This window comes from Mastigoproctus giganteus, chromosome 7 (assembly GCF_048544385.1).
Source record: "Mastigoproctus giganteus isolate SK-2022 chromosome 7, ASM4854438v1, whole genome shotgun sequence".
NCBI classification, from domain to species: domain Eukaryota; kingdom Metazoa; phylum Arthropoda; class Arachnida; order Uropygi; family Thelyphonidae; genus Mastigoproctus; species Mastigoproctus giganteus.
The window spans coordinates 5,119,611-5,138,993 of NC_143581.1; the positions used below are offsets into that span (position 1 = coordinate 5,119,611).

The 19,383-nt window shown below is 37.9% G+C and overlaps 1 protein-coding gene across 1 annotated transcript in view; it reads left to right on the top strand.

The window, feature by feature from the left end:
* The first annotated feature begins 5,889 nt into the window (after positions 1-5,889).
* The window catches only part of LOC150082448 (hemocyte protein-glutamine gamma-glutamyltransferase-like), a 29,527-nt gene continuing 16,033 nt past the window's right edge, over positions 5,890-19,383 (top strand). The window contains exons 1-7 of the mRNA XM_090377510.1: positions 5,890-6,066; positions 14,547-14,750; positions 16,839-17,117; positions 17,249-17,367; positions 17,632-17,739; positions 17,865-18,048; positions 18,560-18,698. Coding sequence (XP_090233636.1) covers positions 5,904-6,066; positions 14,547-14,750; positions 16,839-17,117; positions 17,249-17,367; positions 17,632-17,739; positions 17,865-18,048; positions 18,560-18,698 — 1,196 coding nt within the window. The 5' untranslated portion in view covers positions 5,890-5,903. The remainder of the gene's footprint in view (positions 6,067-14,546; positions 14,751-16,838; positions 17,118-17,248; positions 17,368-17,631; positions 17,740-17,864; positions 18,049-18,559; positions 18,699-19,383) is intronic.

Here is a 19,383-nt window from a genome sequence, read left to right on the forward strand (position 1 = left end):
ATGATATAAACGAAATCGGTATGCCATAACATTTGAAAATTCGGAATCAAGAGATTTTCATATTTTCCGGTCACTAAAACTTAAGTCACTTGTAAAAGGTCAAGTCAGGTTAACAGGAAAGATAAAGTAAAGAAAGGTAAAGTCGGATTAACAACTAACAATTCAAAAAGATTTGGACAGACTGCAAGTATAATCTGGATCTGGAAAACAGCAATTAAAGTAGAATGCTACTGAATACAAGGTATTGCACCTGGGAAACATCCAGGAGTAACTTCGCAGAATAAGGTAGAGGAATTCAAGGGTGCTCAGGATGAGAAAGATTACGATATAGAAAGACATGAATTTCAACAGGCAGTGTAAAAAGACAAGAAATTTAAATTTTATTTTAAAAAATTCTGTGTAGTTTTTAACGAGGAAGGGGAAATTTTAAATGTGATTTAGATATATTTCTGTCGATCATGTTATTTTATTTTTCAGAACAATAAAATAAAATAATATGGCGTGTGTTCTGTGGCCTATTTTCTGTCTTCTGGACGAAAAACTCAAGTTTCCGGGAGAAAAAACCATGCTACTATACTCGCCTAAGACTGACTAACTCAGCCATGTTGTGAAAAAGGCCCATAAAAATTCCTCACGTCATCTAACAATTCTAACACGAGCGCATTTGGGTACTTGTTCTCACCACGGGAAGGTGTGCCAGGTCTTGTAACTTTGCCTTATATCAGACTCTCTTTAACCATAGTGCTAAACTAGAAGGTGAAGTAATTCTCTGGGGTGCCCACTTCAGAGAAAAAAGAAAAAAAAAGCCTCCTGTGTGGTGCTGAGAAGAAAGAGAGAGAGAGCGAAGTGTGCCCAAGTGCATAGTCAACTATGTACAGAGCATTACTTATGCCATATACATTATTTATTTAGTATTTTGTGATTGCCCGCCGGATACAGAGATTTCTGGAGGGCAAACACAGCGGAAGCAAGTCCTGAACGAGGGATAGATTGTTTGGATCGCAGTAACACATCTTTATGCCCAGGAGAAAAATCCGGACAGCAGTTCGTAGGACAGTTCTAAGGTGTTCATAGATTTCACACTCGAAAAGCAGGTACGATCGACTCTCCTTTGCACCGCAGAAACAAATCTTCGAATTAGGCAGCCCAAGTTGATGCAATTTTTCATTAAGATATCCATGACCCGTAATAATAAAAGACGTCTTAAGTCCGAAAGAGAACCAAGATCTATTTTTAAGGTTACATCTGGTAAGAATTTTTTAGTAGCAGCACCCAAAGAAGTAGTGTCCCATCTTAGAAGAATAACTCTTTATTGCATACAAAAGGCCCACGCCTTTTGTATGCAATAAAGAGAACTTCTTTTTTCCACTTTAGGATCCATGACCAAATATAGCTGAATATCTAATATCTTAGTGGGTATCAATAAGAAATAGATCAAAAGGATTAGAACCAGCGAGAATCTGAAGAGTCACATTTGAAATAGTCCTGCAAACACGGTTAATGGGAAACGGCGTAGGCTTTCGAATAGAAATAAATTTAGACTGGAATTTTGAGTTGAATGCCCTATGAAACCATGCTCCTGCTGCATAGACAACAATGGGAAGATACACTGCGTGGAAATAAAGGTAAAGCGTTTTACGAGAAAGGCCCCATTCAGAACGGGAAATTCGAATTATCGAACTAGAAAATCCTTTAATCTTCGAAAACACAACCTATAGTCAATCACTACACTCAGAAATTGAATCCCAGTAACAATAAGTATTCGGATACAATTTTATCCAAATTGTGGTAGTCTATTGAGATGTAACTTGGACTTGAACATCATCATTTTGGTTTCGGTTGGACTGATGGAAAGTTTATTAGTAACAGATCAGCTAAATAAGTCTGATAACACGCGGTTAGCCTTATCTTCGATGATCTGCCTTAAACGATAATGGTCAGGTCATCAGCAAATGCAATTACTTTTGAATCGGCAAACCTACAACTAAGCCAGTCCTGCAAAACGATTTTCCAAATCAAAGGGTCCTAATATGGAACCTTGAGGGCAGCCCCGAGAGATTTGTCTGTAACAGAAAGATAAAGTTGGTGCGGACAACCAGCTGAACGAAGTTCGAGGGCACTATCTGACCAAAGGGATTCAATAGCGCCCTGGAAGTCAACAAAGATGGCTAATTCATATTTATTTGTAAAATATTCATTGTGCTGGAAAAAGTCGAATACGGCATCTTCGCATGAGTGACCTGGAGAAAATTCGTACTGATGAGGTGAAAACAGATTTTTATAGTGAAATAGATCAAAAGTTCGCAAAGCCTCTGAAGTTCGCAATGTCTATCAAGAATTTCCCCAAATTAGCAAGTAGAACTATGGGCTATGATCAGGGTTCTGATGGAGGTTCTCCAGGTTTCTTAATGAGTCGAAGCAAGCAGTTTTTCAGTCCCTTGGAAAAGTGCCTTCAATAAGACATTTATTGAACAGCAGAAGTATTTGAGGTCTCAATTTGAAAAAGACAAAAACGAAGGATAAAAATACTCTCCATCAAATCCAGACCAGGACATTTTGAGACATTGATGTGTTTTGTTACAGATTTCAATTCCTCCAGACTAAACAGTTCAGAACAGAAATTAGAAACATAACTATGATTTGCAGTTCGTATGGTTGAGTGGGCATCAGAATTTAAAATATATATATATATTATTATATTAGGGTTACCGGTAATTGATTGCATAAACCCGTATTTGTGTCTGTAAATTGCGTGTGTTCTCTGGTCGATTTGCCTGTTTTGCTGGACGAAAAACCCCCAGTTTCTTGAGAGGAAAAACCTTGCTATCTACGCCTGAGACCGACTAACTCATCCAGAGAGTGAGCATCTAAATCTAAAGGTGGATCTTTAGTGAAGAAATATTGGAAAATTATAAGTTTGCAAACTTATAATGAATCCAGAGCCGGACCAACGTATTTCCGTGCCCTAATCAGAATGGCTTTTCGGCGCCCTCCTACTAAGAATATATATATATATTTCTTGCCTCATTCTTCTTCTTTTGTGTTTGGCGTCCCTTAAAGAATGGCGTCCCGGGAAAGGGCCCTGCTAACACGTGCCTTAATCCGGCACTGAATGAATCTCACACTAAGATCATCAGGAACATAAGTCCAACTACCTAAGCATATTATATTCGTTTGATTTCCCTGTTTTTCTGGATGAAAAACCAGTTTCCATGTTATTTACATCTGAGACCGACTAACTCAGCCACAGAGTGGAAAAAAGCCCATAAAAATTCCTCGCGTCATTAACGGGATTCGAACTCGGGCCTTTTCCACACGGTGTGGAGAGGGTGGTAACGATACCACTGTGCTACCGTGCATATTTACAAACATGAACTATGTAATTCCTGAAATAAGCAAATTCGTTTATACTAACCTCAAAATGAATGGAACTGTCAATTTTAATAAAGCCTTCGCCAATAGCATAGTGGTTATAATCGTCATAATTCCATAACATGATTTCGGTCTGGGTTACCGGGCTGTTTTTTGTCATGACCGAGTTAGTTGGTCTCAGTGTAGGAGAACAATGTTTTCTGGGAAACTCGGCTTTTCATCCGGCAAAACAGGACGATTCAATCATGGAATTTACGCAGTTCTTAGGCACGACGCATCTCGGCTTTCCAGGCGAAAATTAATACAACCCAAGACCTTATTGAACCATGATTATTCTACATAACGTTTAAAACTGGTTTTGCTATCAATGCGAATATTTATTGATATCATGAAAGCACAATCTTCAGGGACTATGCCATTTTGCTAACACGTGCCTGGGTAATCAAAGACCTGGCAGTCCACAATCGAATATTCAAAACTTAATTCGATTTCTAAAAAGGCTAATGTGCAAATTGGACTATATTTTCTTTCCAGTTGTGCTTTAAATAACTAGTTTTTTCTGAATGCAAGCGGGTATTTATTATTATTAGCTAATACTAATAATAATCGTGACTGAGAGGTCTAAACTTTTTTATGGGTAATATAAAATGTAAATACTGCTGTTTATTCTTCCGTGACTTATTATTTTTTCTGTTGAAAGGCGTGTCTTGAACCCACAATTTCAAATTTCGTGAAGAATATTAATTCATTTTGGAGAATTAGGACTACGGAGGTTTGGCTTCCCCACTGATACGTTTCCGTTGTGAGCTACCGCCTTCCTTCCCCGGTCCTAAAGTGATAAGGGAAAAAACTCACTGATGCCTTGTGACGCGGGGTGATAGTCGGTGAACTGCACTCTGCATTTCCGACTTTATAAGACACATTTTCGTTTAGAGGAAAATGTTTGGTAAATGATAATACACAACGGCCAACAGAATCACGGTTTTGTACTGTTGGGTCCCCTGAAATTTGTTTTCTTTAATTTTACACTCATTGTAAATAGTTGTTTGACATCAGCAGGAATTATAAACCTATAACGCATCAACGAATAATACGGCTAAGATAAGTAAATTTTAATTTAAATGAGTGATGGGAACTGCAAATGAGAATTTATTTTTATTAATTCAATAATTAGAAAATTCTGTTGTCTAATTATTGATTACCAATGATTAATGATGCTTAATCATTCGATAGTATGTTTTCTAAATTATCGGTAATTATTTATTAATTATTAATATAAGGATTATCGGAAGAAATTATCAGTACTGAACATTATCGTGCTAGAACATAAAAGGCCCATAAAAATTCTTCAATTCTTCACGTCATCGACGGGCATTGGAAATTAGGTCTTTTCCACCTGGTGTTGGAAGGACAGTGGTTATAACCACTATACGACCATAGAGGGCTTCGATTCCAGGACTACGTTCCAATACACACCCAAAAAATAGACCGACATCATGGTGAGTTCTCCTCCTGCACCCGAACATAGCTGTTTGAAGTGATGCTTTAGGAAGAATTCTATGGTCGATTTTGTTTACTCTAGACATTCTCCTAATCTTGACATTTCGACTAGACATGTAGTGATTCATTGTCGCAAAGAAACTCGTTCCAATATTAACCGAGTCCACACTTCAAACGGTGTTATTTGGTGCTGCTCTTCTGTTAAAATGAATCTCCCTCTTGGCAGTCCCCAAAATAGACGATCCTATTCGTTCATGGACATTTCATGAACCAAATTCCGCTGTCAAATTTTTTTCACAACGTAACCTTTTTTATAAATGGTCTTTGTTTGAGATTGAAACAAACACAACCCTCTGGACATCATATTTTTCTTTCAGGTTCTTCTACGTTTAATTAAACGCAAATGTAGGCTGAATATTTGATCAAATTTGCTATTTCAATTGTCTAGATGGAAGGTTAATCTTAAAGAGTAGTATTGTCTCTATTTTAAAGCAGTGCAAAACCGAAGCATATCTTTTTAAAGGTAGTATTTGTTTCGTATAGGCAAAAGTGGTTAGAAAATAGCAAATTATGATATTAAGGTTCCTTCGTAAATGATTACATCTACCCGTATATTGATTTTGTCTGTAAATTGCGTATGTTCTCTGGTCAATTTGCCTGTTTGCTGGACGAAAAAACCCCAGGTTTTGGGGGTCAAAACCTTGCTATCTACGCCTGAGACCAACTAACTCAGCCACGGAGTGAAAAAGCCCACTAAAGTTCCTCGCGTCATCGACGCGATTCGAACTCGGCCCTTTTCCACCCGGTGTGGGGAGGACGGTGACGATACCACTGTGCTACCCGTGCAGATGGTTAGAAAATACAGTCTCTTCAAGGATGATACTGTCCAACTGTACTTTCAGATCCTTTGGTTTTACTTCTAGCTTTCTGCCCATCAGATGGCGCCAATAATTTCCTTTTCCTCTTGCAGCATCACAATCGCTCCTTAAAGTTGCTGACATCCTCTTCGAATGAGTAGTACGATCTCTGCAATGAACAGATACCCACCTTCTGCAGACCGCGATGGGGGCCGTTTCGCCAGGCACATATCGGCGGGTGATGAAGGGTACAGAAGACGGATGAACTATAACCTGAGAGAAGAATGGGAACGTAGAAGGAGAACTGGAGGAGACATACGGGGTGGACGACAACCAGGTTAGTACGAAGTCAAAGTGTATTAGTTTTTCGTGGCGGTCGTTTGTACAGGGGGGAATTTTACATTACTCTGATTTTCTATGATCGTTCCAAAATACAAGCATAAAATGTATTTATTATTTATTTAATGGATGTTCGAGATCGAATAGTTTGTAGAAAGCTTCCTGGAGTCTAAATGTTATCTGGATCACGTGATTTCCGAGTTCCGTTTACATCCGTTAGATAGTAGTCCGGAAGGAGTAAACGAAGTCAGCATTGGAGGAAATCAAGATGTGACCGATACTTTTCATCGGTTATCCTCATGATTGACTATCATTCTCATAACTTTGCACAAATTCCCAGCGAAGTGAAGATAAGTTCGAATTTCATGGCAATATGCAGATTGTATCATAGCAACCAGTGCAGAAAAAAAAAAAAAAAATGATCCCAATGATGGCACTTTATGAAATGCATACCCATAAAAGGGATTTTGCAATCTGAAGCACCCATTCACCAGATTTGATTTTCTAATTTTGATCTGATTTTTGTTCTTTTTGAAAGTAAAAAATAATGGCTATTTAGGGCAATGTTTACAATCAATTATCAGCAGACCTGTAAGCTAAATCTCTTAGAGATTAGAATTTTTAAGGAAATTAAATGAAGATATTAGACATTTTTAAAGTTACGCTGAATATAAAATAAAACCAATAAAACCGATAAGACCAATAAAATCGACTTCATGCTTTAAATGAAAATTTTATGGTTTCGATCATTTGAACATGAAAAATTAACATATTTTAGAAAATGAGCAAAAAGATCATGAAATCGATTTTCAATTTTTAATGAATTTGCTTCAAATTATACACCCGCTGGCGAAAAATTAGAAACATTTTGCAATTGGTGTCAATAGATATAAGCGTAGGTATGCAATTGCAAGTTGTCATATGGTATGACAACTGACATTTGCATTGATCTGACAAGGAACTTGTGATCTTTCAGGTCACAAGTTCCTTGATAAAATATGATTCCTTGATATCATACCATAATCGTCCCGATTTTCACAAAAGTGTTAACGTTTAGCAGGAGCTACAATTGAGAAAACAAAAAAAAAAATCATTAGTGTCTCGAAAGCAACGGTTATTGAATTCAGTGCTCCGTTAAAATATTCAAATATCAAAGTAAACCTAAAAGGATTATACACGAATTACGTATTGACAGAGAGCTTATGATGACCGGAATCTGGATATAGAGTCTGCTAAAGGAATCCTTGACAGGTAATATGTTAATATTTAATTTTTAGGCATGTATGCTTCGATGTTTTGTTGTAATGAACAGTCAGTCTATAGTTGACTCAGCAGCGGAATGCAGCAATAGTCACTTAAGACAATACGCTGCTTACAAGGTCAAGGACAACGTCATGTGGCGACAAAGTTAGGGATTAAACCCTCCCCACCCCAACTGTACTTTTCTTCTATTATTCTCGGAGGCAATAAGTTGCTTTGCTGTGAGATATTTTAGGAATCTGTGGCCTTTTGTGTGCCTTAAGGGACAAACTTTAGCTGGAAGACATCTGAAGCGGATATAACTAAACTGCATTTAGTTCGTGTGTTTCATATAACTCGCATAAACCTACACATGGATGACAAACAACTTCCTAATATTGAGGAGTTTCTTTCGTCAGTATCTACGGCTGAAAGTTCTGGGTTATTAAATCCACAAGTTGCCCTCGAGGGATCGGATGATTCTGAGTCTTCGCAAGATGAAACTTTTCGTCAGAAATCTCTTTCCGCTGAACAGATGGAATTGGATGGCTCATTGCAGGACTTTGCAACGCAAAAAACACTGGCTAAAAATACACAGTCAGAGTTGGATAGCGATATCGCAAAGGGGGAGCCAACGAATGACAAGTTGGATACAGACTCCGAAGGTGAATTGAACTTACAAACAAAGCTAAATGAAATGGACGCACCAGTCATTCTGGGAACCATATCGAAACTGCATAATGATTTTTCTGGTTTCTTTCCCAAGAGGGAAACAAGATTACTAAAACAGCTGGTAACATCCTAAGAGAAAAGTGGCATAATTTGGAAACCGTGACAATGTCACTTCTCATTGAAAACGAAAAACTAAAGGCACTTAATCAGGAGGTACAAAACAGAACAGATCTCCTTGATAGGATTATAAATACCTGCCCGGCATTTGTGATGAACTCAGATGGGGCCAGACGAGAGAAATCGAAGGATCTGATGGGATCCGAAGTTATCGATTCTCAGCTGATACGGGAGTCACACCTGTCATGTTCACAACCTAATCATTCTGGGTTACTACCTGCTTCTCCTGTTCCTAGATCATAAGCAGACACTGTTCGAATTTCGGTACAAAACACTGGACAACCGAAAGTTAAAACTGATAATGTTATTATTCTTCGAGCTTCAGACACCAGTGGGTGCAAAACAAGTGGCGATGTTAAAAATTTCGTTACTAAGACCCTCAAGTCTGATCTTAAAACTGTTAAAATTAAGTCCCTACGCATGATACGAAATAAAGGAGTTATTATAGAAACCGCTACCAAGACAGACTTAGAAAATTTATCTGCTTCTGAGTCTCTTACTTCGGCTGGCGTCTCTCTCGGTCGCCCTCGCATGGGAAACCCGTCTATGCTTCTTTACGACATTCCAAAAGATTTAAATAAAGAAGAAATAATCGAAAATCTTCATGTGAAAAACTTGGCTGACAATGGATTTTCCTTAGAGGAATGTAAACAGGAAATTGCTCTCAGATTTACTACCCGTGCAAGATCGTCGTCACTTGTGAATTGGGAAATAAGCTTCCCGCCAAGAATGTACAAACGCCTTCTGTCACAAGAAAGGATTTTCTTATCTTGGAGTTCTCACAAATTCCGTCGGTTTACAATTGTAACTAAGTGTTACCTCTGCTTAGGATATGGGCACACTACACAGTTTTGTTCCCACGAGTCCCCTTCGTGCGGTCACTGTGCCCGCAGTGGTCATGTTTTCTCTGAGTACCCTCATAAGGAAGAGGCGGCTTGATGCGCAAACTGCAAGCGACGTAAACGGGAGTGCAGCCATTCTGTAAAGGACAGTGAATGTAATGAATATAAAAGAGCATTAGAAACCGCAAGAATAAGGACCGCTTATGAGTAATTTGACTCATCACTCTCTACATAATGTAAACAACACCACCTCTCTAAACGGTTCTACGCCAGTTTCGTCTGTGAGGAAGAAAGGCCGTCTGTGGATTATGCAGATAAATGGGCAGCGATCTCGGGCAGTAGTTGACGAGATTAGGCTTTCTGCCGAGAAAAATTGTATATACAAGAGCCTTATTTTGCACGCGTCCAGTCTGGACCACAGTCTAAAATCCTGGGTTACTCGTTAAAAATGAGAATAATACAACCCGTTGACCAAAATCCCAAATCTTGTATATTAATTCTTAATGACTCTTTAGACATCACGGTTCTTCATGGATTTTGCACTCCGTTCTCTACCTGCGTTCTCGTTACACACTCAGTAATGAATTTTTACTTAATTTCTCTCTACTGCCCTCCATCGGAGGACTTTAATCACTCTCTTGCTTACCTCGAGACTTTGGGACCGAATAGCAATATATTGATCTCATCGGACGTCAACGCAAAATCAAACTTTTGGCACAGCTCTTCTACAGATGCACGTGGCCTTCTCTTGGAGGAGTTTATAATTAATCATTGTGTTTTAATTCACAACAAGCCTAATCACCCTCATACTTTCTCAAGTTATGCAGAAGAATCTAATATAGATATAACGATGACAAACTCTCACTTCGATTTGCGGCTTACTGACTGGACTGTGTATCCGGACTGGTGCACCAGTGACCACAGAGTCATCTTTTATATGCTTTCCCCTGATTCTGCTGTTCCATCTTCACACACTTTCTCACAGCCAGAATTAATAAGATTTTCCATCAGAAATATTGACTGGAATGCTTTTGACTCTTCCATTCTTCTGGACCTTGACGAACAGAAACTTGCTTCTTTTGAAACCTCACCTATTTCTCATCAAGTGAACTATATTCAAAATGCTATAATAAAAGCGTCATATAAGTCTTCTAGGAAAAAGAGGGTTAATCAGAAGACGTGTTCATGGTGGACGCAGGAGTTATCCCAGTTAAGAAGGGAAGTTCATCGAGCCCGTAGGTACTACCAAAGGCATAGAGACTGGCCCCAAGCCGACGTTAATCGTTTTTACCAGCAGTATTCTTCATTGAGGAAAAGCTACGTGAAGGCCATTGCCTCTCGAAAGTGTGAAACGTGGATGAATTTCGTTCACACCTCTGGAAATGCTAACCCTTGGGGTCTTCTATACAAGACTGCAAGAGGAAAAACCTCTGGTTCTAACATATTTGGCTCAATTGTGGCAGACTCCGTGGAAACACTGAACTGGCATGATTCTGCAAATGCAATCTTAGAAGCTCTTTTTCCGTTGGATGATCCTGCCTCAGACTTAGCTGTTCATTCTAAAATCCGATCAGACAATGAATTTTATGTGTCCTCAACAACCACCGAACCTTTTACGTTGGATGAACTGCAGGCTGTCTCGCATAAAGTTAATGTTCAGAAGTGCCCAGGACTAGATCTTGTAGAAAACATTTTTATTATCAGCTTGAAATTGAAACCTTATGCTGTTCTTCTAAACTTATTCAACAGATGCCTTCAGGAAGAAACTTTTCCTGAAATTTGGAAAGTCGCTCTAGTTAAGTTGATCAGAGAGCCGGATAAGCCTTCTGGAGCGGCTAGATCGTACAGGCCGATAGCTCTGCTGGCTAATTTGGGTAAATTGCTAGAGCGACTAATGGCAATTAGGTTGAATACCCTACTGGTAGAACAGGATCTGCTTTCAAGGAGTCAATATGGGTTCTGTCCCAGACGTTCCTGCGAGGATGCTCTTGTGGACTTTGTCTCTTCAGTTCAAAACTCGGTACATAAATATACCCTGGCCGTTTTCATCGACTTCGAGGGCGCCTTCGACTTCCTTTGGTGGGAGAGCGTCCTGGAGCGTCTGCGATCGGCTAGGTGCTCCAACCACCTTTACCTTTTAATCCGTAATTACTTTGCCAATAGAACCATAATAGTCAAGGCTAAACATAGCCAATTCAACTATCAAGATCAGTATCTAGAGGGTGCCCACAGGGCTCTATATTGGGTCCTTTTACATGGAACATGGTGCTGCAACAGTGGCTCTCCCGATATTTCGATAACGTCAAAATAATAGCGCATGCAGACGATCTCACCACCTTGGTAAATGGTAACTCTAGGGCCGATCTTGAATCTAAGGCAAATTTTGTTCTCCGGTATCTCTATGATTGGACTGTGGCCAATAAGCTTAAAATCAGCCTGTCAAAAACAAAGATGATGATTCTTGGATCAAAGTTGGATATCTCTCGCCCTCCGTTGGTCAAGATCAACAACATTCGTCTCCCCATAGTTAAAGAGTACAAGGTTCTGGGAGTGGTAATTGATTCCAGTCTCAGTTGAAAAATTTTATTCCTCACTTGACAAACTTATCATCTAAAATACGTAGATTTACTGGTGCAATTGTTAGGGTGTCCCGTGTTGAATGGGGGCTCTCCAGAAAACTTTAAGGATCTATTACAATGCAGTTTTCCTCCCTCTAATCATGTATGCTGCCGGTGCATGGTTTAACAGGGCACGGCTCAAACACTTCAAAGCAAAACTCGCCTCATTGCAGAGAACCATTTTGCGGTGTTTAGCTAAGGCATGCAGGACAGTCTCGACGCAAGCTCTGCAAGTACTAGCCGGAACATTACCTTTAGACTTGCAGGTTACTTATAGAGGATTTTTATACAGACTGAAAAGGCAGATTGAGACCGAATTTCTTGGAATAACCATCAACCTTCAAGATGATGCTAAAAGAGAAAGAAGGAGACTGTGGAACGAGTTAGGTAACATCTGGCAGTCTCGATGGGATACAGTTCCCGTTGGTGCAACAACGAGAAAATTTATACCACAAGTTTCATTTCTCCTTGATAAGCGTGTTCGATTGTGGTTCTGCATGGACATATTCACGTCCTACCTGTTGACAGGACATGGATCGATGAACCAGAGTCTTTTTAGGTTCAATTTATCACAAACAGACCTCTGTTCGTGTGGATCACAAGAGAGTTGGGATCACATCTTGTTTCATTGCTCCCTGTATGACGATCTCAGACTTCCTCTTCATGCACTTACTAATTTTCAACCAGGACAGGAGTCGTCTCTGCATCAAAGCTCGGAGTGATATCAGATTCTTCAGGCTTTCGCTCAAGGCGTATTTCTTCGAAGGCGTTCAGTGTCGACAGATCTCAACAAAATGCAGCACAATGATCCTGCTGATGCATAGCTGGTTAGATCTCCTTTAATAATATATAAACTCAAATCCTCAAGAAGTGAACTTTTTCTTCGGCCTGCAGACAAAATTAAGTGCTTTCTTTCTTTTATGCATTTATATATTATAATTTTTTTTTCTGTTTACTAATTTATTTTTATTTTTTATTTTTTTAGCAGCACCACTTTCCTTCTTTTATGTATTTATTTATTATTATAATTTCTTGTTTTTTTTATTAGTAGCATCACTTTATTTATGTACTTATATATTATCATAATTTTTTTTTTGTTTACTAATTTATTTGGCTTTTTTTTTTCTTTTTTTTTCAGTAGCACCACTGCCTTCTTCCATTTTACTTATATTTATTATTATTATTATTATTTTATATATATATTTATTTTATTTTATTTTATTATTTTATATATATTTGTTTTTATTATTTATTTATTTATTTTTTATAAATGTTTTATTTTAATAATTTCGGTTCCAAATCCAGCACCATGGGTGATCGTTTTTTTTTTTCCCCTCTGGAATTGGCCCCCAGAGGAATGGGCCCCCAGAGGATCCTGGCCTACCTTCTGACAACATTAGGTGGGTCAGAGTCTCTCTTGAGACAGTACGTGCTTTACATGGACTGGCCCACCTTCCCGTGGTGTGGACAAGTACCCAGAATCATCTGGCCAGGTGACTGATGCTTCTGGGTAGCCAAGTGGCCAGAACAGAACAACAGAACACACACATAATGCACACATATCTGGCCCATTTGTAGTGATACTGTTCTTCAGATACGAGGCGGAGTTGAACAAACGTTCTAGGAGCCGCCCTTTACATATACACATGTCCACATGTCTCGAAAGCAACTACCTCAAAAGTATACAATGAGTGGAAGACGAAAGGAGAATGCAATTCCAAAAGGAAGAAATGTGATAGAGAGTCGGTACTCCAAGAACGAGACTGCAGGAATTTATAATGAATTGTGCATCGGGACAGTAGGTCAAGTGTGCAGCAAAATTTAAAAATTCAATTAGGCAAAGAAAGTCCCATTTCCAACCATGCTATGCGGTGGGAGTTGAAGAATCTAGGATTTGGTAGTCGTGTGCAGACGAAAAAATCTTGTTTCTGTAAACAATCAAAAGATTTTTTGTGGACCGTTTTCCAACGTTACAAAGTTGTGAAGCCATGCATCCAGGCTTTGTCGTGGTCCATCAAAGCTACAGAAGGTGGTATCATGGTATAGGTTCGTTCTGTTGGTATGTACCAAATCCACTCATACCCTTAGAATGCTATGTTACCTCCAGTGAAAATTTTTCTGTCGTATCGCAGTACCAACTTACTGCATTGCTTCATTTTTACTAGGATTCCTACATTGCTTCATTTTTACTTGGATTGCGATGGATTCATCAAGATGGATTCAACAGCACAACTGTCCCAAGTTCAAAAATTGTATCTTCAGGAGCGTTTCCGAGATTCCACACATCTACCCTGGCCACCTGATTCTCCAGATGTGAATCCAGTTGAGAATGCCTGGGATGGATATGCTGGAAAGGGCGGTTCATCTTAGCAGCTCTCTACCGACCACGTTATAGCAGCTAATAAATATCCTGATGGAACAAATGGTCAAATCTGAAGCTAGATTCTCCCAGGGACGTAGTGGAATCCATGTAAGGAAGCCCTTTTGGCTGAATTACAGGCTAGATATTGAATAAAGGTTTCTAATTTTTTGACCAGTAAGTGTATATCCGAATGTTTTGATTTTAGAGACTAGTTATTTAGCTATATTAGTTTCTTTCTTTGATGAATAATACTTCTTTAGAGGATGATTTTTAAACTTGAGGTAATATTAGTCATAAACGGTAATTCACGCTGTATAAAATTCGACATTTATTTTTTTGGTTACGGCATGTCTGTTTGTGGGGACCACGAAAGGCATTATCCTCCTTTGAAACAACTATCATGTTCCAAGTTAGCACAGCTCCCAGTTATAATTCCAATAAGATTTTACTACTTTTCATTTGTTTTCTAAAAGTAGATTTTTTTTTTTTTTGTATTTCTAAGATACATTTAGATCCTATAAATAAATTTAGCTTTAAATTTGTCGTATTATTGTTTGTCGCACTGCAGCTGGCGATCGAGGCATCGAAGTACAGACGGTGGAGTTTTACCCAAGAGAAAATGCCAAAGAACATCACACAAAGATGTATGACCTGGTAGACGGAGCTGATCCTGCAATCATACTAAGGAGAGGTCAGCCATTTTATATAGCAATCCGTTTCAAGAGGACGTACAACCCACAGAAGGATAAAGTGAAGTTACAGTTCATGTTTGGTGAGTATCTTTCCACCAACATTCGCAATTCTCTAGAAATAAATAACAAATGAATAAATTTTTATAATCCATAGCAAAAAAACAAGTTGCCTTTCATCAAGCAGCGCTGGAAGTAATTTCCTTGCTGATTATAAGAATATAATCAGCAAGGAAATCACCTTAGAGATTATAAGAATATTTTCTTTTAAAGAGACTGTGTAGCTGGTGAAAGAAACTCTAGGTGGGATAATTTAAGGATCAGTTATAAACAGAACCTTTCGACTTCCTGACAGTTACGGCTTTAGTTGGCTACTCCAGGAAGGAAGGAAGAATGCACGGAAAGAGATGATAGGACCATGTGGGAGTGGAGAATGTTCTTTGCCGCAGAAAAGTAAGAAGCAACTATCAACACTGATTCCACTCCCCGACTCCACTTGTTTAGAATGAATCAATGAATGCAAATTTCCTTATACATTAAACAGCATTTATTAGTGATTTCCGACTCAGATTCACGAACAAGGGTCAGGGAATTCGTCCCAGATGGTGTTTGATGAATGAAAAGCATGTTTTTGTACATCGTGCTCATTTATTCCGCGGAAATAGTTCCCAACAGGCAGATTCTGTCAATGAAGAATATTTTATTCGAATGCAAGGTGGTTGATATTTTCCGATTGAGCCACATAATTTTTGTTTTGTCTTCCAAAAAAATGGGGTTTCGTGTTGTTCAGAGAGGTGTGGTACTTAGATATATAACAGTATTTTAAGGGAAAACTTAAACTGTCAGTTGAATCCTTTAAACATCCGTTTAAACAGGAATTTAAAAAGTATAAAAGGAGCAAATGCGATAGAAAATAGAAATATGGCGGAAGTAGATAATTCTTAGGAAATATTAGGATAGTTCAAATGAAATATTACACTTTTAGAATAAACAGTTTAGGGGATGAGCCTTCTTAAAAGCAATCACTGCAACGTTAAGCAATCGGTCCCATCGTGTCATCACGTCAGGCACTTCGTTGGCGTAAAACTGGGCAGCAGCTGACGAAACCAATACGTGACGGCATCTTTATCGTCTGCGAAATAGGGATGTCAATACTTCTTCGGGGGAGGAAGAGTGTTTAGTATTAGTTGGAAGTTTATTCCAACAATCAATTACTCTCTGTTTGCAAGGAAATTTCGGCACATCTATCCTGCAACCAGCCGTCCTCAATTTAAATTTATGTACACTTAAGTGTGTTATCAGAGAAAGGATGCCATCGGTATACTCAATCCATGTAAGGCGTTCAATCAGATCTCCTTGCAGGTGCCTAGTTTCTAGACACTGTAATTTGTAGAATTGAAGACCTTCATCATAAGAGTATCATTTGTGTCCTTGCTTAATCTGGTCGATCCTCCCAACAGATCTATACTTGAAATGAGGCATCCAGACCTCTGTGCAGTACCAAATATATGGCTTTACCATTTCCTTATAGTGGAGTAATCAGCTGCCACGTGGAAAAATTCCATATATCATTAACAGAACCCCATGAACTGTCCTAGCAGAATGTTTACACTACTCAGGGAACGCAATAACGCGAGAAATTTTTATGGGACTTTTTCGCAACGTAGCTGAGTTAGTGGTCTCAGGCGAGGATTGTATAGTTTTCCTCACGGTAACTTGGGGTTTTCATCCAGCAAACAGCAAATCGACCACAATTGATATTTGTGGGCAAGAAATTTAGCAGACATATTATATACGGCCAATATGGTATAAGTTGCTGATGCACCTAAAAAACTTGCAACCAACCAACTGAATAATAAAGCGCCGTATATATTATGTCAGTTGATTTGTCTGTTTGTTGGACGAAAAACAGAGTTTCCCGAAGAAAAGAACTATGCTGTCCCCGCCTAAGATCAACTAACTCAGCCACGTTGTGAAAAAGGCCATAAAAATCCCTTCCACCCCGTGAATGCACCCATGACTACAATTTTGCGTGCTCCTGATGTTTAGGCTGTTTTACCGGAATGGTGAAATTGTTTCAAGTAGCATTAACTGAATGCATAAGATAAATCTGTGGTCTATAAAGGAGGTTCACATAATTTTCTTTGTTAATGTACTTTTTATGTTTTCAGGGCCGGAGCCTCATTCCATTAGCAAGGGAACAATGATAATACTTCCTATTAGTACAGAGCAGTCCTTCACCAAAGACAAAAACCTATGGGACGTACGAACACACCATTACAACGGGGCCATCGTCACAGTCCAAGTCCAAGTTCCAGCTGCAGTGGCTGTGGGGGTGTGGAAAATGCAGATCAATTCTTACTCGCCGGATTCTCCACCTAACGCAGCTCCTACAGAAATAAGAAAATGTGATGATAATATTTACCTGCTCTTCAACCCCTGGTGCAAAGGTCAGTGGAAAATTAAAAAAATAAATAAAACTACTTCGATACTCTTTCTACAATATTCTTTCTTTCTCTCTTTCTTCTCTCTTGATCTTTTTGATAACTGGCAAAAGTAGTGAAGCATATTCGTATTGCAGAGGACGCAGTATACATGGAGAATAAAGAATGGAGGCGAGAATACGTACTGAATGATGTGGGCAAGATATTTGTGGGCACCAAGAAACAACCATCTGGTCGTCGATGGATCTATGGACAGGTGAGGGGTTTCTTCATGAATTTAAGGAGTATTTTTTTAATCACGCATAATACACTATCACAAAGTAAAACCAAAATTTCGGTTTGAATACAATTCAACTGGAAATCTTAAATTGTAAAATGAAAGTAATTATACATAAAGTATAATTATTTTAGCATTTTTTACATATCATTGTGCATTTTTCGAAGCTCTCACTATTTTTTATCATATTTGAACCTACGTATTTTAGTAATTTCGTAATTAAACACCAATTTTACTTTTTAGTTTACAGACAGCGTCTTACCAGCAGCCATGTTTATTTTAGAAAATACAGGACTTGACAGTACTGGCAGGACGAGTCCGGTTACAGTGGTCAGAAGCATATCAAAATTAGTAAGCAGGATGTCAAATTTTATCTTCTTTCTTCAATCTGTTGTTATGAAATCATAGCGAAGTTTCTAAAAAAGAATTAACTAAATAAACTCTTTTAATTCTTAATAATTACTGTCACCGTGCAGGTCAACAGCGAGGATGAGGATAAAGGAGTTCTGGTAGGCAACTGGTCAGGAGACTATGAAGATGGAGTGTCACCCTGGATGTGGACTGGAAGTGCAGCAATTCTAGAAAAATACCTGTTGGGAAATGGAGAAGAGCCTGTGAAGTATGGACAGTGCTGGGTTTTTGCAGGGATTACTACCACAGGTTAGGAGAAAATTCCTCCTGAACTATATTTTGCGATCTCAAAAATACTGGTAAAGATAACGTAAACATTATCATGTTTTCCAAATACCCTATTAATAATTTAAACTCACAAAAATGGAAAGTAATCTTTATAGCTCAACGAATTGATAAGTGATCTTTAAAAGATATTTAAGCATAAATAAGCGTGGTGTTCCACCATTGTAAGAATTGTGAAATTGTATATGGCGCCATCTGTCGTCGAAGAGGTATACTACAAACCAATTTATTAATTAAGAAATCTGTTAAAATAAATATATTCGCTAAAATAAATATCTGTAAGTTTTAGAAAGAGCTATGGATTTTTATTTATAAAAAGGACATTTATAAATATGTTTTTAAAATAAATACATCGTAATTATTGTTACTCATTGACCATTTGCTTTATTAAACAGTTAATAAAAAGACATTTCTAAGCTGTAGAAAATGTTATAATTGTAAAATTTTTATGTTGATATTTTTTTATTTTTTATAGTGTGTCGTGCTCTGGGAATCCCATGCAGAACAGTTACCAACTTCGTTTCTGCTCACGATACCGATCGAAGTTTGACCATAGACAAATACTTCGACGATAATGGAGAAGAAATCGATGATATGACAAGTGACTCCATCTGGTGAGTAAACCGATGTTCTACTGCCTTCGATTACTGTTGTAATTTTTCTTTAAGGAAATATGTCGAAAATGCAGGGCAAACGTGGAATTTTCAAATATAGTGTCAAAATTTTCAATAACTTATGAATCATTTAATATTGGCAGCATTAAAATCAGTTAAAACGTATAGAAGTTACGATATTTAAAGGCATCCTGTATGTTACTTTGAAAATGGTTGTCAGAATTTTTTTCCTGTTCACTAGGAATGTTAATATTTTTAAATGGATGGCAAAATCTTTTAAAAATTTTCTATAGAACGTGGAAAATGTTAAATAAAAATTTTATAAACTTTAAACTTTTATAATTTAATGTGGCAGCGGGAAAATAATTTCTGAGAATACAGTACTCAAAAATCTGAAAATATTTCTAAACCCTGGATATCATTATTCTTCTCTTGAATTTTTTTTTTTTTTTTTTTTTTGGCTGGTGCAGCATAAGCCTCAGGCTTCTTTGCACCCTATGATTAATAATAATAAGTCCTTCTTGCTGTTCATAGAAAGTGAAAGATCGTATGTGTCCCAAATACAACCACATAAATAATGGGAGTGAATTTTATTTTTAACAAATTTATAACACATAATAATTATAATTTTGTTGAAATAAAATATAATTGTAATTTTATTAAAATAAAATACTGTACAGTATAC